Source organism: Chanos chanos, chromosome 2 (genome assembly GCF_902362185.1).
Source record: "Chanos chanos chromosome 2, fChaCha1.1, whole genome shotgun sequence".
Classification (NCBI taxonomy): domain Eukaryota; kingdom Metazoa; phylum Chordata; class Actinopteri; order Gonorynchiformes; family Chanidae; genus Chanos; species Chanos chanos.
The window spans coordinates 651107-674633 of record NC_044496.1 but is presented as its reverse complement, the minus strand read 5'-3'; the positions used below and the strand labels follow the sequence as shown (position 1 = coordinate 674633).

Here is a 23527-nt window from a genome sequence, read left to right as displayed (position 1 = left end):
GCACTGAGTGAGGAGCAGGCCACTGACACGCTTTATCTGTGTGTGTGTGTGTGTGTGTGTGTGTGTGTGTGTGTGGTATGGTAGGACTGGAGAAAACCACTGGACTGACATATCTGGACTCTACTGGAGAGGGCAGCTGTCCCAGCGCTGGGTCCCATCAGGACAGGTGAGTGTGTACAGTAACAAAGCCCAGTCTACCTGTCTGACCGTGAGCTCTACCAGTGAATATATGTGTGACAGTTTCTGCTGACAGCATCTCTCAGAGATTCACAGTAACTTTTAAAATGATGAAATGCTGGAGATGAAACAAGCTGTATTTGAGAGGAAGGTAAAGAAACAGATGCAGTTGTGTGATATTGTGTCTTGAGGTTGAAAAAATTGACGTGACCTAGAAGAACAGCTCTGACTCATAAACTCTCTCTCTCTGTCTCTCTCTCTCTCTCTCTCTCTCTCTCTGTCTCTCTCTCTCTGTGTCTCTGTCTCTCTCTCTCTTTGTCTCTCTCTCTCTCTGTCTCTCTCTCTCTCCCTCTCTCTCTGTCTCGTTCTCCCTCTGTCTCTCTCCTACTCTCTTTCTCCCTCTCTCTCTCTTTCTGTGCTCAGCCCCTGAGACTTGTACCAGTGACAGATTACATGGTTCCACTGAGGTCCCATTTTCTCTGCCCATGAGAGACGAGTGGCAGCCCAAAGCCCGTGGAAAGTCACTCCGGGCGGGACTCTTCCCACAGAGAGGCATGCTGCTCCGGGCCAGGTACACTCGTCTCCGAAGCGACTCAGTCGCCTCTCTGGACGACAGCCTGCAGAACACAGCCTCACTGGAGGTTAGCATCAAAGGTGCCGCCTCTGACGCGCTCGGACACCCCGTGGGGTCAGGACCTCCGCAGACTCGTTCTCCAGGGGAGGCGGCCGCCATCCCGTCTGGGTTCATCCCCAGAATGACCGGCCTGAGGATCTCCGGCCCGGCCGCATCACCGGGTCTCCGAGCACAGGACGTCCAACGTCAGCCCAGAGTGAACCACAGTCCTGACAGTGTCCAGCTCCACCACAGAACCCAGTGCTCCTCACACACACAGTGCTCCTCACTCACACAGCGCTCCTCACTCACACAGTGCTCCTCACACACACAGTGCTCCTCACTCACACAGCGCTCCTCACACACACAGTGCTCCTCACACAGACAGTGCTCCTCACACACGCAGTGCTCCTCACACAGACAGTGCTCCTCACTCACACAGTGCTCCCCAAACACACAGTGCTCCTCACACACACAGCATCTGCTGCTGCATTGTGGCTCAGTCCAATCCGTCCTGAAGAAGAAGTGGCACGCGGCTGACCCTGTAGACCGCCACAGCAGCTACAAAATCAAGGTACCAACTGCAGCTCATTTCATGCTTTTAAATCAGCTCTTCCTTGTTCTGTGTCTGTGTGTGTCCATATTTCAGGTTTACATATCGCTCATTTTCTGGCCAAAACTGGGCCTGTTTAAGTTCCTGGTCAGTGTATGTGTTTGTTGTAGAAACGAGGCAGCGCTTGATCTGATGTAACAAGCTAAACTCACAGACGGATTTGCATGTAGTGGGACTGGGTTTGGTCACAGATAAGAGAAACCACAGCAGATTTCATATTTCCCTCTTTAAAGTGATCTCCTCACCTTCACATAGTAGCATTAAAATATTTTGCCTGAAATGTGGGATAGAACAGAAAGATTCGTGTTGTACTGAATTGAGTTGAGCAGAAAGATTCGTATTGTATTGAGCTGAGTTGAACAGACAGATTCGTGTTGTATTGAACTGAGTTGAACAGAAAGATTCGTGTTGTATTGAACTGAGTAGAACAGAAAGATTCGTATTGTATTGAATTGAGTTGTATTTGATCTCAGCCTGTCCTTCAGAAGCTTATGAATGATCCTTTTTTGGTCTTGTTTTTTAATTTGGACAGCGAAGGTTGTTAGGTTATTCTTTTTAATGTGGTCTGTCTGGGCATTGATTTTTTTCAATCTTTCTATATGAGGTTTGACTTTTTTTTTTTTTTTTAAATTGGGTCTGTGAGTTAATGTCTTTTTGTTTGTTTTTCATGGAGTTAACGAAAAACACAGGCAAAGCAGGGAAAGGCTGAGGATACAGCAGAAAGTCCAAGCGCTCAGTCAGACTGTCACAGCTAGAGCCCAGAGACCAGAGACAGAGAGAGAGACAGAGAGTGAGACAGGGCTCAGAGACAGAGCTCAGAGACAGAGAGAGAGACAGAGCCCAGAGACAGAGACAGAGCCCAGAGACAGAGAGTGAGACAGGGCTCAGAGACAGAGAGAGAGACAGAGCCCAGAGACAGAGAGAGAGACAGAGAGTGAGACAGGGCTCAGAGACAGAGCTCAGAGACAGAGAGAGAGACAGAGCCCAGAGACAGAGACAGAGCTGAGAGACAGAGCTCAGAGACAGAGAGTGAGACAGAGCCCAGAGACAGAGCTCAGAGACAGAGAGAGAGACAGAGCCCAGAGACAGAGAGAGAGACAGAGAGTGAGACGGGGCTCAGAGACAGAGCTCAGAGACAGAGAGAGAGACAGAGCCCAGAGACAGAGAGTGACACAGAGCTCAGAGACAGAGAGAGAGACAGAGCTCAGAGACAGAGAGAGAGACAGAGCCCAGAGACAGAGAGTGAGACAGGGCTCAGAGACAGAGAGAGAGACAGAGCTCAGAGACAGAGAGAAAGACAGAGCCCAGAGACAGAGCTCAGAGACAGAGAGAGAGACAGAGCTCAGAGACAGAGAGAAAGACAGAGCCCAGAGACAGAGCTCAGAGACAGAGAGTGAGACAGAGCCCAGAGACAGAGAGTGAGACAGAGCTCAGAGACAGAGAGAGAGACAGAGCTCAGAGACAGAGAGAAAGACAGAGCCCAGAGACAGAGCTCAGAGACAGAGAGTGAGACAGAGCCCAGAGACAGAGAGTGAGACAGAGCTCAGAGACAGAGAGAGAGACAGAGCTCAGAGACAGAGAGTGCGACAGAGAGAGAGACAGAGCTCAGAGACAGAGAGTGAGACAGAGAGAGACACAGAGCTCAGAGACAGAGCTCAGAGACAGAGAGAGAGACAGAGCTCAGAGACAGAGAGAGAGACAGAGCTCAGAGACAGAGAGTGAGACAGAGCTCACAGACAAAATGGTGGATGAGGAGGGGAAGAAGAGGAGAGGAAGCAGAAAGCCACACACACACTCTCACACACACACACACACACACACACACACACACACACACACACACACACTCACAGTCTCAGCGCCTCCCTCACACACTGTTTCCTGTGCTAAAATGACTCATCCTCTCCAGTTTGGATGAGGTTCATTGCTGGGAGTTGGCAAAGCTTCACCAGACAGGTCACACCTGAATACACTTTCAGTGTAACAAAAGAAAAACCCAGCCCACCTGTCCCACTGGTCAAACGTTCTGTCACTCACAGGCCTCAGTACCAAATACACCCTGATTTTTACCTCACTCTATGAACAGAGGGAGCATATCTCAGAGAGAGAGAGAGAGAGAGAGAGAGAGAGGGAGAGAGAGAGAGAGAGAGAGCACATCCCAGATGGACTGATGGTTATAATCATTCTCCATTTAACCCTTCATCTGTTAAGCCTGAATACTCAAGACGATGAACATGTGTTTGTGTTTCATCATTTATTTGCTGTTCTAATTTGTGTGGATGCTCTGCTTTGAACTTAATCGTACATCAGTGAACCTTATCCAATCCCACGGTGCCCCAGGGCAATTAAGGGAGGAGAGTGCAGAGAGGAGGTGATGGTGGGGAGGTGCGATGCTGTTCTGTGTATTGATTGTCAGTATATATAGCTTGGCCTCTCTCATCCAGACTGAGGAGTTCAGTGAGTGAGTCACTAACCACTGTGGAACCTCTCAGCCAATCACAGAGAACCAGATCATTGCTGCTGTGAGTGTGGGTGGACAGGAAGCAAGCACACACACACACACACACACACACACACACACACACACACTCACAGACACACACACACACACACACACACACACTCACACACAAACACAGACACACACACACACACACACGCGCGTGCGCACACACACACACACACACACTCACAGACACGTGCGCACGCACACACACACACACACACACACACAGACTCCTACACACACACACACACACACACACACACACACACACACACACACACACACACACAAAGACAGACACACACACACACACACAAGTTTTTACCACACCTAGGGGCTTGGACACAGGGGGTTGGGTTGGACACTGCAGTTTAGGATTACAGTATTAATATGCCGTTTTTTAGCACCGCATGGTGTGCTCACTGTTTATGGTTTTTAAAATGAGAGCACACTGTGAGGGAATGAACTGGTTCTTTGGCGTTTTGATGGCTATCTGTCTCCGCTACGCCTGCATTCACACTGCTCCCAACGCTACTCTGTTTCATCCACAGTACATGGGCTGTCTGGAGGTGACCCAGTCAATGAGAGCGCTCGACTTTGAAACAAGAATGCAAGTAACACGGTAAGACACCACGCCATGCTGATGCCATGGCGACAGAAGTGACTAGATGTTTATGTGAGCTGGAGGTCGATGATCCCCATCACCGGAGAGGGCGGTGACGGCAGCAGCCGAATTTCAGCCCACGCACAAAAGTCGGGGAAATCAGGAAACCGCACTGAAGCAATGGGCTACATACCAGTTGTGTGGTTTAATTACATAAATCTGATCTGGTGACATGGCCAATGAAATTATCTCTTGGCGGGAAAACGTGCTAGGCTGTGAGCCCAGGGGAGCTTGAAAAGCCATTAGCGATGGCTAAATGCAATCACAAATTTTTATAGTCTGAACTTATGAAAAAGATCAGATCAACGTTCAAATGTTCAAATGCCAATTTTTTCTCAGAGCGTTATCAAAGCAGAAGGTCCAGGTTTTTTTCCGGAATATTCAACTACTCATAAACTAGAGGAGTTGTGTGAAAAATTTTGCTCGGAAGCAGATGTCCAAATGGGAGTTTTTGTTGAGTAAACATGGAGACTGTAGAATCTTGACTCTAAATTGACCGAACACCACTTAATAGATAACAGTCGGAGGCAGGTTGTAAATATGACTGCACATCAATCAGCGTCTCCGCCTGTTTGAGAAATCTCATGAGAAAAAAAACTGATCTAACAAGAACATCCTGCAAACGTCAAATGACCAACTGATAATGTGCTTCAAAACAACGCACTGATGCTGCTGGCTCAGCAAAATCAGGATCAGGCGAAATATGTTACACTTTTCACGGGGATCCTAATTAACTCAGGGCCCCAAAAGCAGAGGGAAGATTGTTAGATATTTTAAAACTCTGTATTGTTGTGTATCACTCATGTTCTATGTTGCACACAGAGTTTCTCACGCTTGCGCTGGCCTTTTCCCTGTAATCAAATGCTGTTAAATGTTCATTTGATTAGTGACTTTAAGGAGAAAACCAATCTGCGATACTCTGCCTCATTATGTTTTGGGTTTAACTTTGACACCATGGCAACCAACTTCTGACAGAATGTAGAACAGACCAACGGCTGTTTACGACATCACTGAAGCTCCAAAAATGATGGACCAGAAAATCTAATTTGGACAAACTTCCTCTTAAAGGCTGTCATGTAGAATCTGAAAGATTGAGAAGAATAGTGTATCAGTTGTGAGTTGTTTACTAGGAGAAAAATTCTTGTCTGAAATGCGTTGCTGGTCTCTGCTGGGCAACCCTCTGATATTGATCCAAAGCCTCTGTATGAGAGACTGGTCACACTGTTCAGACTTTATCAACCCCTTCTTTCAGCTAGAAACTCATAAACGTCCAAAACAGAGAGCACGTTTTCCTCCAGGACTGACAGGCAAAGAACAAAAATACTGCTACCTGAAAAACAGTAAAGTCGTGGAAAAAAATTTCAAATGAAATAACTTTCATTTCATTTATAATTTTGTAAAAAATGAATTGTAATCACCCATTATATTCTACTGATTGTTGAAAAATGAGTTGGTAAAGACAATCTTCATCCCGGGTGAAAGCATGGTGACTGGAAGGGGGGATGAGGGGCAGTGACTGAATCCTGGAGGATGGCTCCCCCCACATTCCACATGAACCCTGACCCCCAGTCCTCTACACCTCTGGCATGTCTGCCTCTCTGAACGAAGCCTTTTCAGGGCCATGAATCATTATTACTGTGTTCTTTGCTCTGCACTTACTGTGTATGTGTTACACTGACTAGACAGAAACACTCTTTATTCTTCAGAGCTGTACCTAAATAGTCTTTCTGCATACCACACACACACACACACACAAACGCACACACACACACACACACACACACAAACACACACGCACGCACACTCAAACACAAACACACACGTGCACACACACACACACACACGCGCGCGCGCACACACACACAAACACACGCGCATACACACACAAACACAAACACACGCGTGCACACACAAACGCGCGCGCGCTCACACACACACACACGCACACACACACATGCACACACACACACACACACACACACACACACGCACGCACACACACACATGTGCGCACACACACACACACACACACTTTGTTTGTCTTATCCTATGTGATTGTGACACATGAACGTCACTGATTTCAGTTTCCTCGTCATGTGGAATGAGTTATGACATAGTGGACATCATCTGTCGTTAACACAGAAGATGCTGCCCTAACTGGTTCCTCACTATGATAATCAGATCAGCACAAGATGTTGGTAAATAATTGGTAACAGATACAGTGAAACTGAATGTCTAAATGTACAGCGAGTAATGTAATACAGGTGTTCATTGTGTACAATGACCAGGATCAATTTTTCTTAATCATTTTTCCAACCCTCTGCAGCGAGGCCATAAGCTTTCTGTGTGAAAATGCGCCAGGGGCAAAAACAGTGTTAAAGCAAAGGAAGGTAAGACCACCTCTCTTAAAACACCCCCACCCGACCTCAAACTCTGTGTGTGTATGTATATGTGTGCGTGTGTATGTGTGCGTGTGGGTGTGTATGTATATGTGTACGTGTGTGTGTGGGTGTGTATGTGTGCGTGTGGGTGTGCGTGTGGGTGTGCATGTACTCATATGCTCAGAGCACAACATATAGATCTTATATTTGTTTCTTCAAATTCCACCGAAGGGACTTTCGACCATTTTGGGGAAAAGTAATTTGCAGTTTTCTGGGATGAAGATTATCCTGAACATTTCGACAGACTGTCTCAGTCTGATGACAGTCGACTCATTAAGGGTAAGGCCCTAGGCTCCTCTCATCCACCTCTACATGATCAGCAGTCAAACAAAATATGATCACTAGCTTCATGTTTACACCTGTGTGTCATGAAAAAAGTGACACTTCACATGTTCAGAGTGTGTAGCATGTGTGTATTTTTTTGTGTGACTGACACGATGCTGCCTTGTACACAGTCTCTTCCTCTTTTTTCTTTTTCTTTTCTTTTCTTTTTTTAGACTATCGCCCATCACCACATGCAGTCCATTTCCTTTGCCTCTGGAGGAGATCCCGTATGTTTGACCTGTTTTTTTCTTTGTTTTTTTTTTTTACCTGTTTCTAAAGCACTGTGGTGTTATTCTGTAGATTTCTGTGGCGTGAGCCTATGACTTTCTGTAGCATTAGCCTGTAGAGCGCTGTAGCATTAGCATATAAAGTGGTGAGGTTTTAGCATGTGGAACAATATGGTTTTAGCCTGTAAAGCAGTGTGGTGTTAACATGTAGAGCACTATGGATTTAGCCTGTAGAGCACTATGGTTTTAGCCTGTAGAGCGCTATGGTTTTAGCCTGTAGAGCACTGTGGATTTAGCCTGTAGAGTGGTGTCGTGTTAGCCTGTAGAGCGGTGTCGTGTTAGCCTGTAGAGTGGTGTTGTGTTAGCCTGTAGAGTGGTGTTGTGTTAGTCTGTAGAGCGGTGTTGTGTTAGCCTGTAGAGCGGTGTCGTGTTAGCCTGTAGAGTGGTGTTGTGTTAGCCTGTAGAGTGGTGTTGTGTTAGTCTGTAGAGTGGTGTCGTGTTAGCCTGTAGAGTGGTGTTGTGTTAGTCTGTAGAGCGGTGTCGTGTTAGTCTGTAGAGCGGTGTTGTGTTAGTCTGTAGAGCGGTGTTGTGTTAGTCTGTAGAGTGGTGTTGTGTTAGTCTGTAGAGTGGTGTCGTGTTAGTCTGTAGAGTGGTGTCGTGTTAGTCTGTAGAGCGGTGTTGTGTTAGTCTGTAGAGTGGTGTTGTGTTAGTCTGTAGAGTGGTGTCGTGTTAGCCTGTAGAGTGGTGTTGTGTTAGCCTGTAGAGTGGTGTTGTGTTAGTCTGTAGAGTGGTGTTGTGTTAGCCTGTAGAGTGGTGTTGTGTTAGCCTGTAGAGTGGTGTTGTGTTAGCCTGTAGAGCGGTGTTGTGTTAGCCTGTAGAGTGGTGTTGTGTTAGTCTGTAGAGCGGTGTTGTGTTAGCCTGTAGAGCGGTGTTGTGTTAGTCTGTAGAGTGGTGTTGTGTTAGCCTGTAGAGCGGTGTTGTGTTAGGCTGTAGAGCGGTGTTGTGTCTGCCTTCAGTGTGGTGTGGTTTTGGCCTCTAAAGCACTGATCAGAGTGGCATACACTTACACATTTCCACATAATTAAATCTCTCATACATACCAGTGTACAAACGGTAGGCATTAGGAAATCTCTTATCGGTGCTCATCTGGTCTTCCTGCTTCCTCTCAGGACACTAGTATTCTGCTGCTCTATGTGACTGATCCCAGATCAGAGGTAGTGGTCGTAATGTACCGGGTGCATAGCTTAGAGAGGGCATAAAATGTCTGTGAAGCCAGGGAATAGAGAGAGGGACAGGAAGTGTGTGATGTAACAGAATCACTTTGTTAAGCTCTGATTGAATTAACACAACTGCCCTCCTCTTGCCACTAAACCCACTTCCTGCTTTTCATCCTGGATTAGTCAGCCCTGCTGCAGCACATGCGACACATAGCGTGAAATTTGATTAGAGATAATGACAGTTCTGTGAGCCCTTGGAAGTGGATAGATTTGTTTCCTGTTGACCTGCAGAGAGCAGCCAGTACCTCTGTTGGTCTCAGGTAGAAACACATGAGCCAAACTGGAAAATAATTAGTTCTCACTACACCCAGAAAAAGCAGGACAGTTTTTTCTCACAGGTTTTTGAACTTATTCACTATGTCTTTTCTGTTTTATTGTTTTAAATTTGCTTTATTGTAGGACACAGCTGATTATGTTGCTTATGTAGCCAAAGAGTCTGTCAGTTACAGAGGTATGTATCAAAATGCTCGTCTGTAGGCTGATGTGTGTGTCTGATGGAATGGATCGTGCTCCATTTAAATCAAACATTTTATTTCATTTCTGGATGTGTGGTGTAAATGCACTGTTTTTTACTCTTTTAGCTTGTCACATACTGGAATGCCCCGGAGGACTGGCCCAGGAGGTCATCAACACTATAAGGCAGGCTTTCGAGCGACGCTTCCGACACCTCCTCTCTAATCCCACGATTATTATCATGAAGAGAAGGTGAGTTGTCCTCACTGTTTGTGCTCTGTTTGCTGCCTCAGGTGTCAGCTGACAGGTAAGGTAACAGAGTGGATTATACTATGTCATAAAAAGCTCTGAGAAGTCCTCTCACACACTCCTCTCTCAGTGTGGGCATTTCTACAGGGAAGAGGGTTTTTTCTTTGTCACATTTCACCTGGGTCAAAAGTGTTACCAGGGTCCAACACATCTCATCTGGGAACAAAACAACAAACCACTCACTGGCCAGTATTTGTGACCTGGACATACAAAACTCCAGTGTGTGTGCAGGGATAGTGTTCAGTGCTGTTGCGTTCAGCAGATGATTCGTGCCCTAAAAGCTGAACACTCTGAGTAGTCTCTCATTTGGCTGACGCTGTCTTTCCCTGCTGCTGTTTTCGGTTCGTAGAGTGTCTGGATCACGCAGTGGGCCTAAACCAGAGAAGTCTCCGGAGAACGCCGAAGAGCATAACTATTACAATAAGATTCCGGGGAAGCGTCCGCCCCTCGGCGGGCTCCTGGACCTGCGCGTGAAAGTGGAGGATGCGCCGGAGAGGCGGGGCACGGTGAGCTCCTAATGTTTTCATTGGCTGACAGCAGCTTTGTGACTTCCTGGATGACTCATCCCACGTTGTTTGTGTTGGAGTGTAGACTGGCCCCCCTCCGATTCTCAACACCTATGAGAAGTGCTCTGTGAGCAGGGAGCAGCCGGTGCCATCTGTAGGTAAGGGGTATAAATGCCGTCCTCTGCGTCAACGTTGTTCACACGCAGGTTTGTGGTGAAAATGGTACTCGACACTTACTGGCTTGGATAAAACGTGCTGTCTGAGTTTGGCAGAGATGTACGCACCACAGAGCGGTTACGGAGAGTTACCAATGTGTTTTCCAGCGCAGGGAGCCAGCCTCTGTCAGGAGCTGTCACAGAGAGAACGCTGGTTCCATGGCAGACTGAGCCGGCGGGAGGCGGAGCAGCGTCTGGCTGACAGCGGAGACTTCCTGGTGAGGGAGAGCAGTTCGTCCCCGGGTCAGTATGTGCTGAGTGGACTGCAGGGAGACACTGCCAAACACCTCCTGCTTATGGACCCAGAGGGCCTGGTACACAGCTTTTAAGCAGAGTCTTATTAGTCCTGCATGCCTTATGAAAATACGAACATTGTATTTCTGACCTTTCAAAACCGAGTTTTATCTGGAGTACATGAATTCTGCATATGGCTGGACCTGTTTAATCGGTGTCAGTTTTACGGTTAGTTATGTAGCTTGATTCTCTAACATGGAGACGTGACTCTGACTGAAATGAGGTCCTGTGTTTCAGGTGAGAACCAAGGATCACGTTTTCAGCAGTGTCACTCATCTTATACAGTATCACATGGACAGTAACCAGCCAATCGTGTCGTGTGGCAGTGAGCTGAGGCTGAAGCAGCCCGTTTTAATGAAGCAGTAGAGTGAGAACATCAGTGTCCTCCAGGCCCCTGCACCGGGCCCACACGCTCTTTTTCCTGACGTCATGGACGGCACCACGATTTTGCTTCCTGGTTTGGAAGTCCAGTCCATAGATTCTGACTCTTGGAAAAACCAGTTTTGACCATAATGTTCCAGAAGCACATTTAAGCACAACTGCATGTGATGTAATTGTCCTGCTGGTCTATATACTCTGATACTGTGCCTTGTTACACATGTAGATTTACTGAGAGATTTTATATGGGTAGATTTATATGGGTAGATTTATATGGGTAGATTCATATGGGTAGATTTATATGGGTAGATTTATATGGGTAGATTCATATGGGTAGATTCATATGGATAGATTTATATGGGTAAATTCATATGGGTAGATTCATATGGGTAGATTCATATGGGTAGATTCATATGGGTAGATTTAAATGGTTAATTATTTGCCTGCCTTTTGTCTGCAGTTCTCTTTTCTTTTCTAACCGTGAAGATCAGAGCGGTGGAGTCAGACTCCTCCACTTTACGTTGTTAATCATTCAAATAATATATTCATTCCTAAAATATGCAAATTGTACTATTTAAACTGAATACTTAGAATGCGAGTTTCTTTCCCAGTTGGAATATGCATGTATACAACATTAATAAACACTCATTATGGAAGAATATGAGGAGGAACAGGATAACAGACTGTAAATGTTTTCATTCTTTCACCTTTGAATGCCCTTTGAATATAGCACATAATAATTTTATGATGAACATCTCTTAGTCATGACTTTTTGCTGTTGTTAAATAAAGTGCTTGCTTTCTACAGTAACATACTTACATTGTTATTATTTATTGAGCTGGAGCGTTGTATTTCAATAATGGGCCATATGTACTGCCAGTAGATGGCGCACTTGCCTTAAATAAAACTGCTATCTAGTCAAAATTGCAACAAAGCCCTAGCAAGGCTAACCTCACAGAATGCTTCCATTTCAGCAGGATCTGCACACTCCATACACAGGAACAGCACAAGCCCAGACTGACTGCAGTAATCTAAGTGCAGAAGTGTGCAGTTGAATTTAAAGTTTATTCTTTAACTGTACTACAAGCTCAGTGTGCCCAGGAGAAACAGAGCAGGCCTGTTTGTGCTGTGAAGATGAAAAGGTTGTGTGGGACGCGTTTGTGCAGATCTTGGGGGAAGTGTTGCCGTTGTGGGTTGAGCTGTGTGGGTTGAGCTGGCTGTGTGGAGGGAGCTGATACTGGTTTGATGGTCGGGCGGGGAGATTTGGGGCCTGGTGAAGGTTGTTTCCTTGGCAAGTCATACGAGGCTGTACTGGACTGAGGTCAACGCTCAGGGTGAACCAGTAAGGGAAATTCCACCACGCCCTCCCAGGACGCTCCCCCATTAGACTACACCCATCAGAATCCAGTCGCTGTTCTCACGTTTGTGTGTGTGTGTTAGTGAGAGAGACGTGGAGAGATTATAAACTGCTGCTTTGAGTACAACATTGCAGAGTTAACTTACGATGAAATACAAAACTTCCCATTTAAGACATGAAGACATGCATGATCATGTGTGTTGGAACACTCTAACACTAAAAATGCTCGATTCATGTTAGCCAGTTAATTCAACACGAACCAACGTGACCAAGGGAGCCAAAGAGAGGATTAAACGGAGAGTTTCTCAGAGTTCCTCAAGTTTGCTTTGACACAGTCATCATGTCACACGGTCCCTAGAATGATAACACCTCTGGGGTCTAACTGTGGACACTCCTTCATCAGAAATTAGACATCATCAAAGACACCAACCAAATACCCATGAACTGTCAGGTTCAACCTCCCAGGTCTCCTCCATCAAATCTCTCTCTCATAACTCATCTCAGAGGTCTCTCGTTCACCCCCTTATACTACAGTTTTGCCCTGCTTCCCATCACTGATACGCCAATGCGGATTATACACACCATTGCCTACACAGTGGAAACAGTAGCTTACGTTCACTTAATTTATTCAAAAAATAACTTTCTACTGGCCGTGAAGAATGGCTCCAAGACAGTCTTGTCATAACCTTTTCTCTACGCACTGAGAATGAGTCCAGATGAAATAATCAGAGAACTGAGGGATAGTGTGCAGTTTGAGTCAGGCTTTAGTGTGGAGTCAGATGGGACACGTGTTTGTAAGTGAAACTGTGATGACTACCATACTGAGTCATTATGTGTGTCTGACGAAGAATCGCTCCTTCAAACAAGACCATGATTTTCTGTTTATCAGACCACCAAGCAGAGCTATTCATGACCAGCCCTCACTTCAGTTTGTTTGAATGTAACAAACTGAAAGTCACATCGCAGTGAAACAACACATGAAACAGCGTCTTTCCAAATGGGCCGTTAGGAGCATGGGTGGGGGGGGGGGGGGGGGGGGGGTCGGTCTGGGAACCTTGGGATGGAGAGTTGGGTTAGGAACCTCTCTCTGAGCATGCTCTGACCTGAAGAACCTGAGGTCAAGACCCACCTACTGACATTTTAATACTTTCCAGTTGATTAAGAGTTTCTGTAAATTGCAGTGTTAATTTTTAGATTTTTAGACTTTTAGGTTTTAAGAAAAGCCTTAGGAGAATGTTCTGCTGTTAGGGTTAGCGTTAGGGTTAGGGTCAGTGGAGCTGAGGACAGAACACCTGTAACACTCAGACAGTCAGTACATGTGCTCCTCACTGAAGCATGAGAAATGTTGTCAAAACTCATCTCCTCACCACCATTTCATACAGTTAGTTATTTCAATCATAACGCTTTATGTTTCTTTCTCATAACTGCAGACAAGTGTATGTTATAAAAATGAAAAATTACTTAAAATTACTAGACAATTTACAAGGCAACTCATGTCTGGGCAAGTAGGTGGTTATAGGACTGAAACACTGAGTTTACTCAGAAAAGCTGTGTAGTGAAGTTCACATGCGTTTAATGTGACCCATTTTTCCTAGTGTATGTTTTAACAGTTCTAAACTTATAACATACTATTTTAAAATGTCAGTCTTCTATTATACTGCATGGCATTAATAGAAACAGACCATACCAGATGATGTCTGGTGTGTGTTTGACATGTTACCTAGAGAGCTGGTGTCTGAGCTGGTGTCTGAGCTGGTGTCTGAGCTGTGGTTTGAGCTGTGGTTTGAGCTGGTGTCTGGGCTGGGGACTGGGCTGGTGTTTGAGCTGGTGCCTGAGCTGTGGTCTGAGCTGGTGTTTGAGCTGTGGTTTGAGCTGCGGTCTGAGCTGGTGTTTGAGCTGGTGTCTGAGCTGGTGTCTGAGCTGTGGTCTGAGCTGGTGTTTGAGCTGGTGTCTGAGCTGGTGTCTGATCTGTGGTCTGAGCTGGTGTCTGAGCTGGTGTCTGATCTGTGGTCTGAGCTGGTGTCTGATCTGTGGTCTGAGCTGGTGTTTGAGCTGGTGTCTGATCTGTGGTCTGAGCTGGTGTTTGAGCTGGTGTCTGAGCTGGTGTCTGAGCTGTGGTCTGAGCTGGTGTTTGAGCTGGTGTCTGAGCTGGTGTCTGATCTGTGGTCTGAGCTGGTGTCTGAGCTGGTGTCTGATCTGTGGTCTGAGCTGGTGTCTGAGCTGGTGTCTGATCTGTGGTCTGAGCTGGTGTTTGAGCTGGTGTCTGAGCTGGTGTCTGATCTGTGGTCTGAGCTGGTGTTTGAGCTGGTGTCTGAGCTGGTGTCTGATCTGTGGTCTGAGCTGGTGTCTGAGCTGGTGTTTGAGCCGCGGTCTGAGCTGGTGTCTGAGCTGGTGTCTGATCTGTGGTCTGAGCTGGTGTTTGAGCTGGTGTCTGAGCTGGTGTCTGATCTGTGGTCTGAGCTGGTGTCTGAGCTGGTGTCTGAGCTGGTGTTTGAGCCGCGGTCTGAGCTGGTGTCTGAGCTGGTGTCTGATCTGTGGTCTGAGCTGGTGTTTGAGCTGGTGTCTGAGCTGGTGTCTGATCTGTGGTCTGAGCTGGTGTTTGAGCTGGTGTCTGAGCTGGTGTTTGAGCCGCGGTCTGAGCTGGTGTCTGAGCTGGTGTCTGATCTGTGGTCTGAGCTGGTGTTTGAGCTGGTGTCTGAGCTGGTGTCTGATCTGTGGTCTGAGCTGGTGTTTGAGCTGGTGTCTGAGCTGGTGTTTGAGCCGCGGTCTGAGCTGGTGTCTGAGCTGGTGTCTGATCTGTGGTCTGAGCTGGTGTTTGAGCTGGTGTTTGAGCTGGTGTCTGAGTCATTCCAAACGTAGCTGAGAGTTCAGTTTCACTGCAGTTGCGACAGCAGCACCACAACTCTGTAGGAGCGCACTGGCACCCCCCCCCCCCCCCCCCCCCCCCCCCACGGAGCTCCCATCACACGCCGCTCGCACTCCAACCTCCTCATTGCCTACTGGGTACTTATTTTACAATAATGAGGACTAATTCGTTTTGAATATGAGACTCTGGGTATCTGGTTTCTACTGGTTTGTCATAAACATGGTGAGTCACTCGAATGTTGGGTGTGTGTATGGGGGTGTAGCATGAACACAAACATAAAAACAATAACAATAACATTAAAAAACTGAAATATCTCAGTGCAGATGTTGCCGAGGGTAGTCATGTGAGGAGCAGATATAACAGATGGCGGTTGAGTCTCGTGCTGCTTGTGAAACATTTAACAGAACTATAAAACAAACAGCGCACGTAGTGAGAATGGATAAACATAAAGTGTCCGAGCTTCAGGATGGGTCCGCCTGACAGGCCAACGCTGACACAGCCTGTGAAGTATGTTGTTGACTTCTGGGCTGTGGCCATGTTATCCCGGAGGGACGAACGAGGAAGACTCTGAGCCCCATTAATCAGTGGGCCTGTGTTGAGGCAGCACGCTTGTCAGAATGAGGTCAAAAAAAGAGAGAGTGGTGCAGCCGGGGCTTTGGGGGAAACGAGCTCAACACAGCTGTCAACACGGTGTGTGTCTGTGTCAAACCGGCGTTTGTCAACATTACCTCCTCCTGAACCGTGAGCGATCAGAGCGCTGTTCAGCGTGTTGGAGCGGCTGACGCGGAGTGACAGGAGGCGCGTTCAGAAACAGCGTTGGTGTGAAGTTCTGTGAGAGCGAAATGAAGATCTCTCGGTGTGTTACACCCATCCTGGGCTCTGGCCCGTGACCGGGGCCTGGCTGCTCTGGCTGACGGAGGGAAGGGTTCGGCCGCACCGCCCCGGGGAGACACGGAGTGTAGAGTCCAGGACAGCCAAGCGCTCAAACACGGAGTGTGTTTGTGGAACCTCTCCCTCCTCCATCCACGGCACTGCTCTGCCATTAGGTAATCCTCTCTGACTCACATCTCCTCTGCCCAAGACAATTTACCCAAGAAACATGATCATTTGTCTTGTGATGTCATTAAAAACACTTCACGTGCACACAGCTCTGCTCCTTCCTCCCAACAGATCACACACACACACACACACACACACACAAACGGCCTCTCATGTCAGCCTGCGGCATGATGTCAGCCCTCCCAGCGGAGAGAGCAAATCACCACCTAACCATGCTGATGGCACTCAACGAGTCACTGTGTGAGAGAAGGGGAGTGTGTAAGGACTCATTAACTGGAGATCAGTTACACTGAAGTTCTACAGCCAGACAGTGAAGACTCGCAGACCCACAGTTGCTGCACCGCCGTGGCAGAGTGGAGAGTGAAATCGAAGTCACATTTCAATGTTTTGAATGTTTTGATTAGTTGTTGTGTGACAGCGCTAGCGAACAGTACTCACAAACACTCGGTTTGTTCATGGTTTAAGGAAAAAGCACAATAGAATCCATCATTTCCTGTGGGATTCTGAGTGAAAACAGATGTGCTGAAACAGATCTGCTTTTGGCAAGTGATTTGAAAGAGAAGTCTTCAGGTCGCAGGGAATAATTAGAGTTCCAATGAGAGGCAACAGTGCCTGCAGCTGACAATACACAATTAACCCCGTCTCCTGCCCTCACCTGTTAAAAAAGGGAGAACAAGGATAGGAAACAGCCATCTCTCTCTCTCTCTCTCTGTCTGTCTCTGTCTCTCTCTCTCTCTCCCTCTCCCTTTGTCTGACTGTCTTTTAGGTCGTATGTGGGGCTCTGTAAGAATGCAGGGTAACAGACTGTCATGTAAAAAACCGACTCTGTACCAAATGTTATCTCCGGCCTGGTAAACGTTTTTTGAGATGCACTGCTGAAAACTCTGTTAGACAACAGGGGTTAAAAAAAGCCTAGTCTACAAATATGCCTGGCTGTTGTGAAAAAATGACATACGCAAAAAACAAGACAGCCATAGACAAATGACTGCCTTCAATTTGTTAAACACCCAAATCATGGATTTTTGGACTTGGACTTAGGGTCAGGGTCAGGGTCAGGGGTAGGGTTAAGGATAGGGTCCATTATGTTAGATATCAGTCATGTGAAGGGAAGATATTCATTCACCACATTTAGTTTATACTGGAATCTTTTTCATACTGAACTCTCGCTGAATTCAGCGAAACAGCGTGAAAGCGTGTTGGACAGAAGCAGCAGACAGGATAAAAAAACGACTGCAGTTCTAGCCCAGGCCCTGAGTGATGAGGGTGTGGAATCCTGTGAGGCTGCTGCAGTTGCTGAGTGAGAATGTGTGTGTGTGTGTGTGTGTATACGTGCATGTGTGTGTGTGTGTGTGTATGCGTGCGTGTGTGTGTGTGCGTGCGTGTGTGTGTGTGTATGTGTGCGTGTGTGCGTGTGTATGTGTGCGTGTGTGCGTGCGTACGTGCATGTGTGTGTGTGTGTGTGTGTGTGTGTGTGTGTGAGTGAGTGAACTGGGCCTTCTCTAGCAGCACATTCTCTCTCTCTTTCCCACACTGAGATACACTGCCCTCAGAGGTACACACATTCCCCCCTCTCTGTCTCTCTCTCTCCCTCTCTCTCTCTTTCTCTCCCTCTTTCTCTCTCTTTGTCTCTCTCTCCCTCTCTCTCTCTCTCTCTCCCTCTCTCTCTGACTCTTTCTCCCTCTCTCTCTATCCCGCTCTTTCTCTCCCTCTCTCTCTCCCTCTCTCCTTCTGTCTCTCTTTCTGTCTATCTATCTCTCCACTTTCTCACTCTCTTTTTCTTCTGTTTCCTTTCTGTCTCTCCAACTGACTGTAGAACTGTGGAAACTAGGTCAGTTTCGTTTGCAGTCACCCTACCACTGCTATGTGTGTGCTTGTGTGTGTGTGTGTGTGTGTGTGTGTGTGTGTGTGTACTGTCTTCTGAACCCCACAAATCCAGAGTGTTCTCTCCAAAGTTCCAAGTTCATCATCAGTTTAATGAAGTGTTTATGTGCCTCTCTGATCTTCTGAAAAACAATCCAAATTAACTATTTCTGACACCACCCTCTTCAAATGAGTATTAGTTGTTTAATCAAAGAGAGTGTATCTTTCCGCTATAATTATGATGGATATTTTAAAAGTAGGTTTAAATGTGTTTTCATTAGAGGTATAACTAAACATAATATCAGTGTTCCAGGGTGTGATGAAGAAAGAAATTAGGTTCTGGTTCTGTACTGTGTTTACACAGCTTCTATGGGACACTCACAAACGTTATAGTTACACAGAAAAATTACATTAGGCTTTGTTTCTACACAGACTCTGAATTTTTAATGTAAACTAAAAGTGATGACGCTTGTAATGACTGAGAAGTAAATAAGTAAGAAAGAAAGAAAAAAGAGAGAGATTTTTTTGCTTTCCCTTCTCTGGGGTGAGGAGCTGATATTTGAGTTAGCAGACATCAGGTGACTGTCTAACGACTGTCCCGTCCCATGCCTGCGGAGTGCTCCATCTGCCTCACCGCTGGGTTTAATGGCTTCTCTGTCAATGTATGTATACAGAGGACAGGAGTAGGAAGTGTTAATGGCATTCTTCATGCTGCAGATGAGAGGAGTGTATAGCAGGGCCCAGTGTCCCCTGCAGATGGGTTTGATGAAAACCCCCCAGGGTAAACTGAGAACAGAATGTTTTCCATCCCTAAGATGGTCAAATATGTGAAGGGACCCACAAACTCTCTCTGAATTAATCATATGTTGGGCAGTGCTCTCAAAGCTCCCTCACCACCGTAAAGAGTTCAGGAATACAAACTGACAAACAAGAGCACGTTTGTGCACATCCAAGAAACAATGTTCAATGTTCAACAATGTTTAAATAAGTCAGAAGGTTTGTTTTACCTGAAAATCTGAATACTAAGCCCCCCCCCCCCCCCTTCGAACAGAAAGCAGCACACCAGCAAAAGACCAGTGTTAGGTGTAGTTCTGGGATTAGGTGTAGTTCTGGGATCAGGTGTAGTTCTGGGATCAGGTGTAGTTCTGGGATCAGGTGTAGTTCTGGGTTAGGTGTAGTTCTGGGATCAGGACATGTCATAGCAGACAGATTACGTCTCTCTTAATGCTTTAGGGCTGAACTGAACTGACACTCACAGGCTTTTTAGACCAGGTCTGGGACTACAAACATTTCTAAAACATTGAAGGATATGTCCAGGGATCACCTACCATCTCCTACCATTACCTACCATCTCCCACCACCTTCTACCATCTCCTACCACCTCCCACCATCACCCACCACCTCTCACCATCACCTACCATCTCCTACCACCTCTCACCATCTCCTACCACCTCCCACCATCACCCACCACCTCCTACCATCACCTACCATCTCCCACCACCTTCTACCATCACCTACCATCTCCCACCATCACCTACCATCTCCTACCACCTCCCACCATCACCCACCACCTCCTACCATCACCTACCATCTCCTACCACCTCTCACCATCACCTACCATCTCCCACCATCACCTACCATCTCCTACCACCTCCCACCATCACCCACCACCTCCTACCATCACCTACCATCTCCCACCATCACCTACCATCTCCTACCACCTCCCACCATCACCCACCACCTCCTACCATCACCTACCATCTCCTACCACCTCTCACCATCACCTACCATCTCCTACCACCTCTCACCATCACCTACCATCTCCCACCATCACCTACCACCTTCTACCATCTCCTACCATCACCTATCACCTCCTACCATCTCCAACCATCACCCACCATCACCTACCATCTCCTACCACCTCCCACCATCACCCACCACCTCCTACCATCACCTATCACCTCCTACCATCTCCAACCATCACCCACCATCACCTACCATCTCCTACCACCTCCCACCATCACCCACCACCTCCTACCATCACCTACCATCTCCAACCATCACCCACCATCACCCACCACCTCCTACCATCACCTACCATCTCCTACCACCTCCCACCATCACCTACCATCTCCCACCATCACCTACCATCTCCTACCATCTCCTATCATCTCCTACCATCACCCACCATCACCCACCACCTCCTACCATCACCTACCATCTCCTACCACCTCCCACCATCACCTACCATCTCCTACCATCTCCTATCATCTCCTACCATCACCCACCATCACCCACCACCTCCTACCATCACCTACCATCTCCTACCACCTCCTACCATCACCTACCATCTCCTACCACCTCCCACCATCACCCACCACCTCCTACCATCACCTACCATCTCCTACCATCACCTAGCATCTCCTACCACCTCCCACCATCACCTACCATCTCCTACCATCTCCTACCATCTCCAACCATCACCCACCATCACCCACCACCTCCTACCATCACCTACCATCTCCTACCACCTCCCACCATCACCTCCCACCTCCCACCATCACCTCCCATCTCCTACCATCACCTACCATCTCCCACCATCACCTACCATCTCCTACCACCTCCCACCATCACCCGCCACCTCCCACCATCACCTACCATCTCCTACCACCTCTCACCATCACCTACCATCTCCCACCATCACCTACCATCTCCTATCATCTCCTATCATCTCCTACCATCACCTACCATCACCTATCATCTCCTACCATCTCCTACCATCACCTACCATCTCCTATCATCTCCCACCATCACCTACCATCTCCTACCACCTCCTATCATCTCCTACCATCTCCTACCATCACCTACCATCACCTATCATCTCCCACCATCACCTACCATCTCCTACCACCTCCTATCATCTCCCACCAACTCCTACCATCACCTACCATCTCCTATCATCTCCTACCATCACCTACCATCTCCTACCATCTCTTACCATCTCCTACCACCTCCTATCATCTCCTACCATCACCTACCATCACCTACCACCTTCTACCATCTCCTACCATCACCTATCATCTCCCACCATCACCCACAATCTCCTATCATCTCCTACCATCTCCTATCATCTCCCATCATCACCTACCACCTCCTATCATCTCCTACCATCACCCACCACCTCCTACCATCACCTAGCATCACCTACCACCTCTTATCAACTCCTACCATCACCTACCATTACCTACCATCTCCTACCACCTCCTACCATCACCTACCATCACCTATCATCTCCCACCATCACCCACAATCTCCTATCATCTCCTATCATCTCCCACCATCACCTACCACCTCCTAACATCTCCTACCACCTCCTATCATCTCCTATCGTCACCTATCATCACCTACCACCTCCTATCATCTCCTACCACCTCCTATCATCTCCTACCATCACCTATCATCTCCTACCATCACCTACCACCTCCTATCATCTCCTATCATCACCTACCACCTCCTATCATCTCCTACCATCTCCCACCACCTCCTACCATCTCCTATCATCACTTACCATCTCCTATCATCTCCTACCACCTCTTATCATCTCCTATCATCACCTACCACCTCCTATCATCTCTTATCATCACCTACCATCGAGCTGTGGAGGTCAACAAATAAAATAAAAAACCATCTGTCAGAGATGAGCAGGTAAGCACTGTGCCAGCAGAGCTTAGTACCAACAGCACGGTACCAAACGGAACTGGTCCCCACATCGCTGCTCAGGTAATACCCACTGTTTCAAAGAGCACAAAGACAAGTATTCATCACACCAACCACCACTGTGCATTCACACAAAACTGTAACTTCTGTTTGAAGATATTTTTCATTTTGTTGCTTTACTGTTTCATAATCCACAGCTTACCTTTCAGTCCACCCAACATCTGTGTGATTACACGTTGGGTAATCGCCTTATTTTGTGCTGATGTTTTTATTTCAGACAAAAGCAGAGCAATTCTGGGGCATTATTCTGTTTTCTATTAGCAAAAACTTAGAATCATAATTACAAGCATAAGTATATCAATATAAGTGTCTAATTATAAATAAGTATGTAAGTTCATTATAGAAACGTACGTAGTGCTCCAAGCAGTGATCCATTTATTTTCATGCACAGATCTGTTTGTCTAAGCATTCTGCAGAACTCCTGGCATCGGCACGGCTGCTTAAGAGTAAAGGAAATGAGATAAGACACATGGTATTTGGGCCAAAAACAATAAATAGTGTGAGAATGTTTCCATAAAATGGTTATTTTCTGTAGAGACAGATTCATTCAGAGCATCGATCTGAATCTAAAATATTAAGAGGTTGAGGAAGGTGTACCGCATTCTAGCACATGTGGGAAGGGAAAGAAGAGAAAAAATGATTGAAAGTAGGTCACGTTATTTTGGCTCGATTCAGTGTTTTCGCTCACGTGAGTCTTAATCCATAAAACAGTTTGAGTAAGACAGAAAACATACTCAAAATACCAAGCAGAAACAGAGGTAAAAATAGTATAGGAGAGCTATGTTTGTTCCGTCAGATAAAAAGAGGAGATCTCTGCTGTTCTTTGGCTGGGGAAAGGCTCCTGTCTTTAGGTAGTGCTGATTCTGCTCATAGGCAGTTCTTTACGTGGGAGTGTGCAGGCTGAATGGCCTTTCTCACACCATTTCCTGTTGATGGAGAGAGTGACTATAAGCAAGTCATAACAGCATACACACAAACTGGAGCCAGAGGACTTGGCAGGAATGCAGCCGAGAGTTCTCCGGCACAGAGACCCAGGGCACATGCAACCTCAGAGCACAAAAACCACAACAGACAGATGATTGATTAATCATATTAAAACATTTTGTCTGAACATGAGCAGAGGAAGAATAGTTTGCACACAGGTAATGTGTAAGGAGGTTTAATACTTGCAGAAGAAGGGTTTGTGAAAATTCCATCTAAACTAACCCAAATTAAACCCAAATAGCTTCATTTGTTATCACACAGTGTGAATGAGTTATGATGGGAAAAACAGTGATTAGCCGGTGCACACTGTCACGTTTCCTTACTTAAAAATAAATAAAATTTGAAAGAAGAGAAAGGAAAATGAAAAGTATTTCTATCACTTAAGATGATCAGCAGAGTATTAATTAAATGGCCACTGAGCATTGACTGGAGAAATGTTTAGTCGGATTCTTAAGGAATAAGCAGTGAAATCACTGTGTGATGATCTAAGAGACTGAACCAAGACTTAGAGAGGGGTACCTCTCCACTATTTGTCCTGGACGGACACGACAATCCCAAGACTCAGAGTGATCAGCAGCTCTTCCCTTTATCCAGAATGATCAGCAGCTGGTCCTTTCATCCAGAGAG

General features: G+C 46.7%; 2 protein-coding genes across 2 annotated transcripts; both read left to right on the top strand.

The window, feature by feature from the left end:
• The first annotated feature begins 662 nt into the window (after nucleotides 1-662).
• LOC115829003 (SHC-transforming protein 1-like) lies at nucleotides 663-10985 on the top strand. The gene is made up of 12 exons (XM_030793119.1): nucleotides 663-1007; nucleotides 1440-1490; nucleotides 4461-4531; nucleotides 6900-6963; nucleotides 7186-7293; nucleotides 7512-7565; nucleotides 9242-9293; nucleotides 9424-9547; nucleotides 9954-10110; nucleotides 10196-10264; nucleotides 10439-10639; nucleotides 10857-10985. The coding sequence occupies exons 1-12, from the start codon at nucleotides 663-665 to the stop codon at nucleotides 10983-10985; spliced, it is 1425 nt and encodes a 474-aa protein (XP_030648979.1).
• Nucleotides 10986-19448: 8463 nt separating this feature from the next.
• On the top strand, nucleotides 19449-21497 carry LOC115828982 (extensin-2-like). Its single transcript, XM_030793096.1, has one exon. It carries the CDS (start codon nucleotides 19449-19451, stop codon nucleotides 21495-21497), a length of 2049 nt encoding a protein of 682 aa, XP_030648956.1.
• Nucleotides 21498-23527: the final 2030 nt, after the last annotated feature.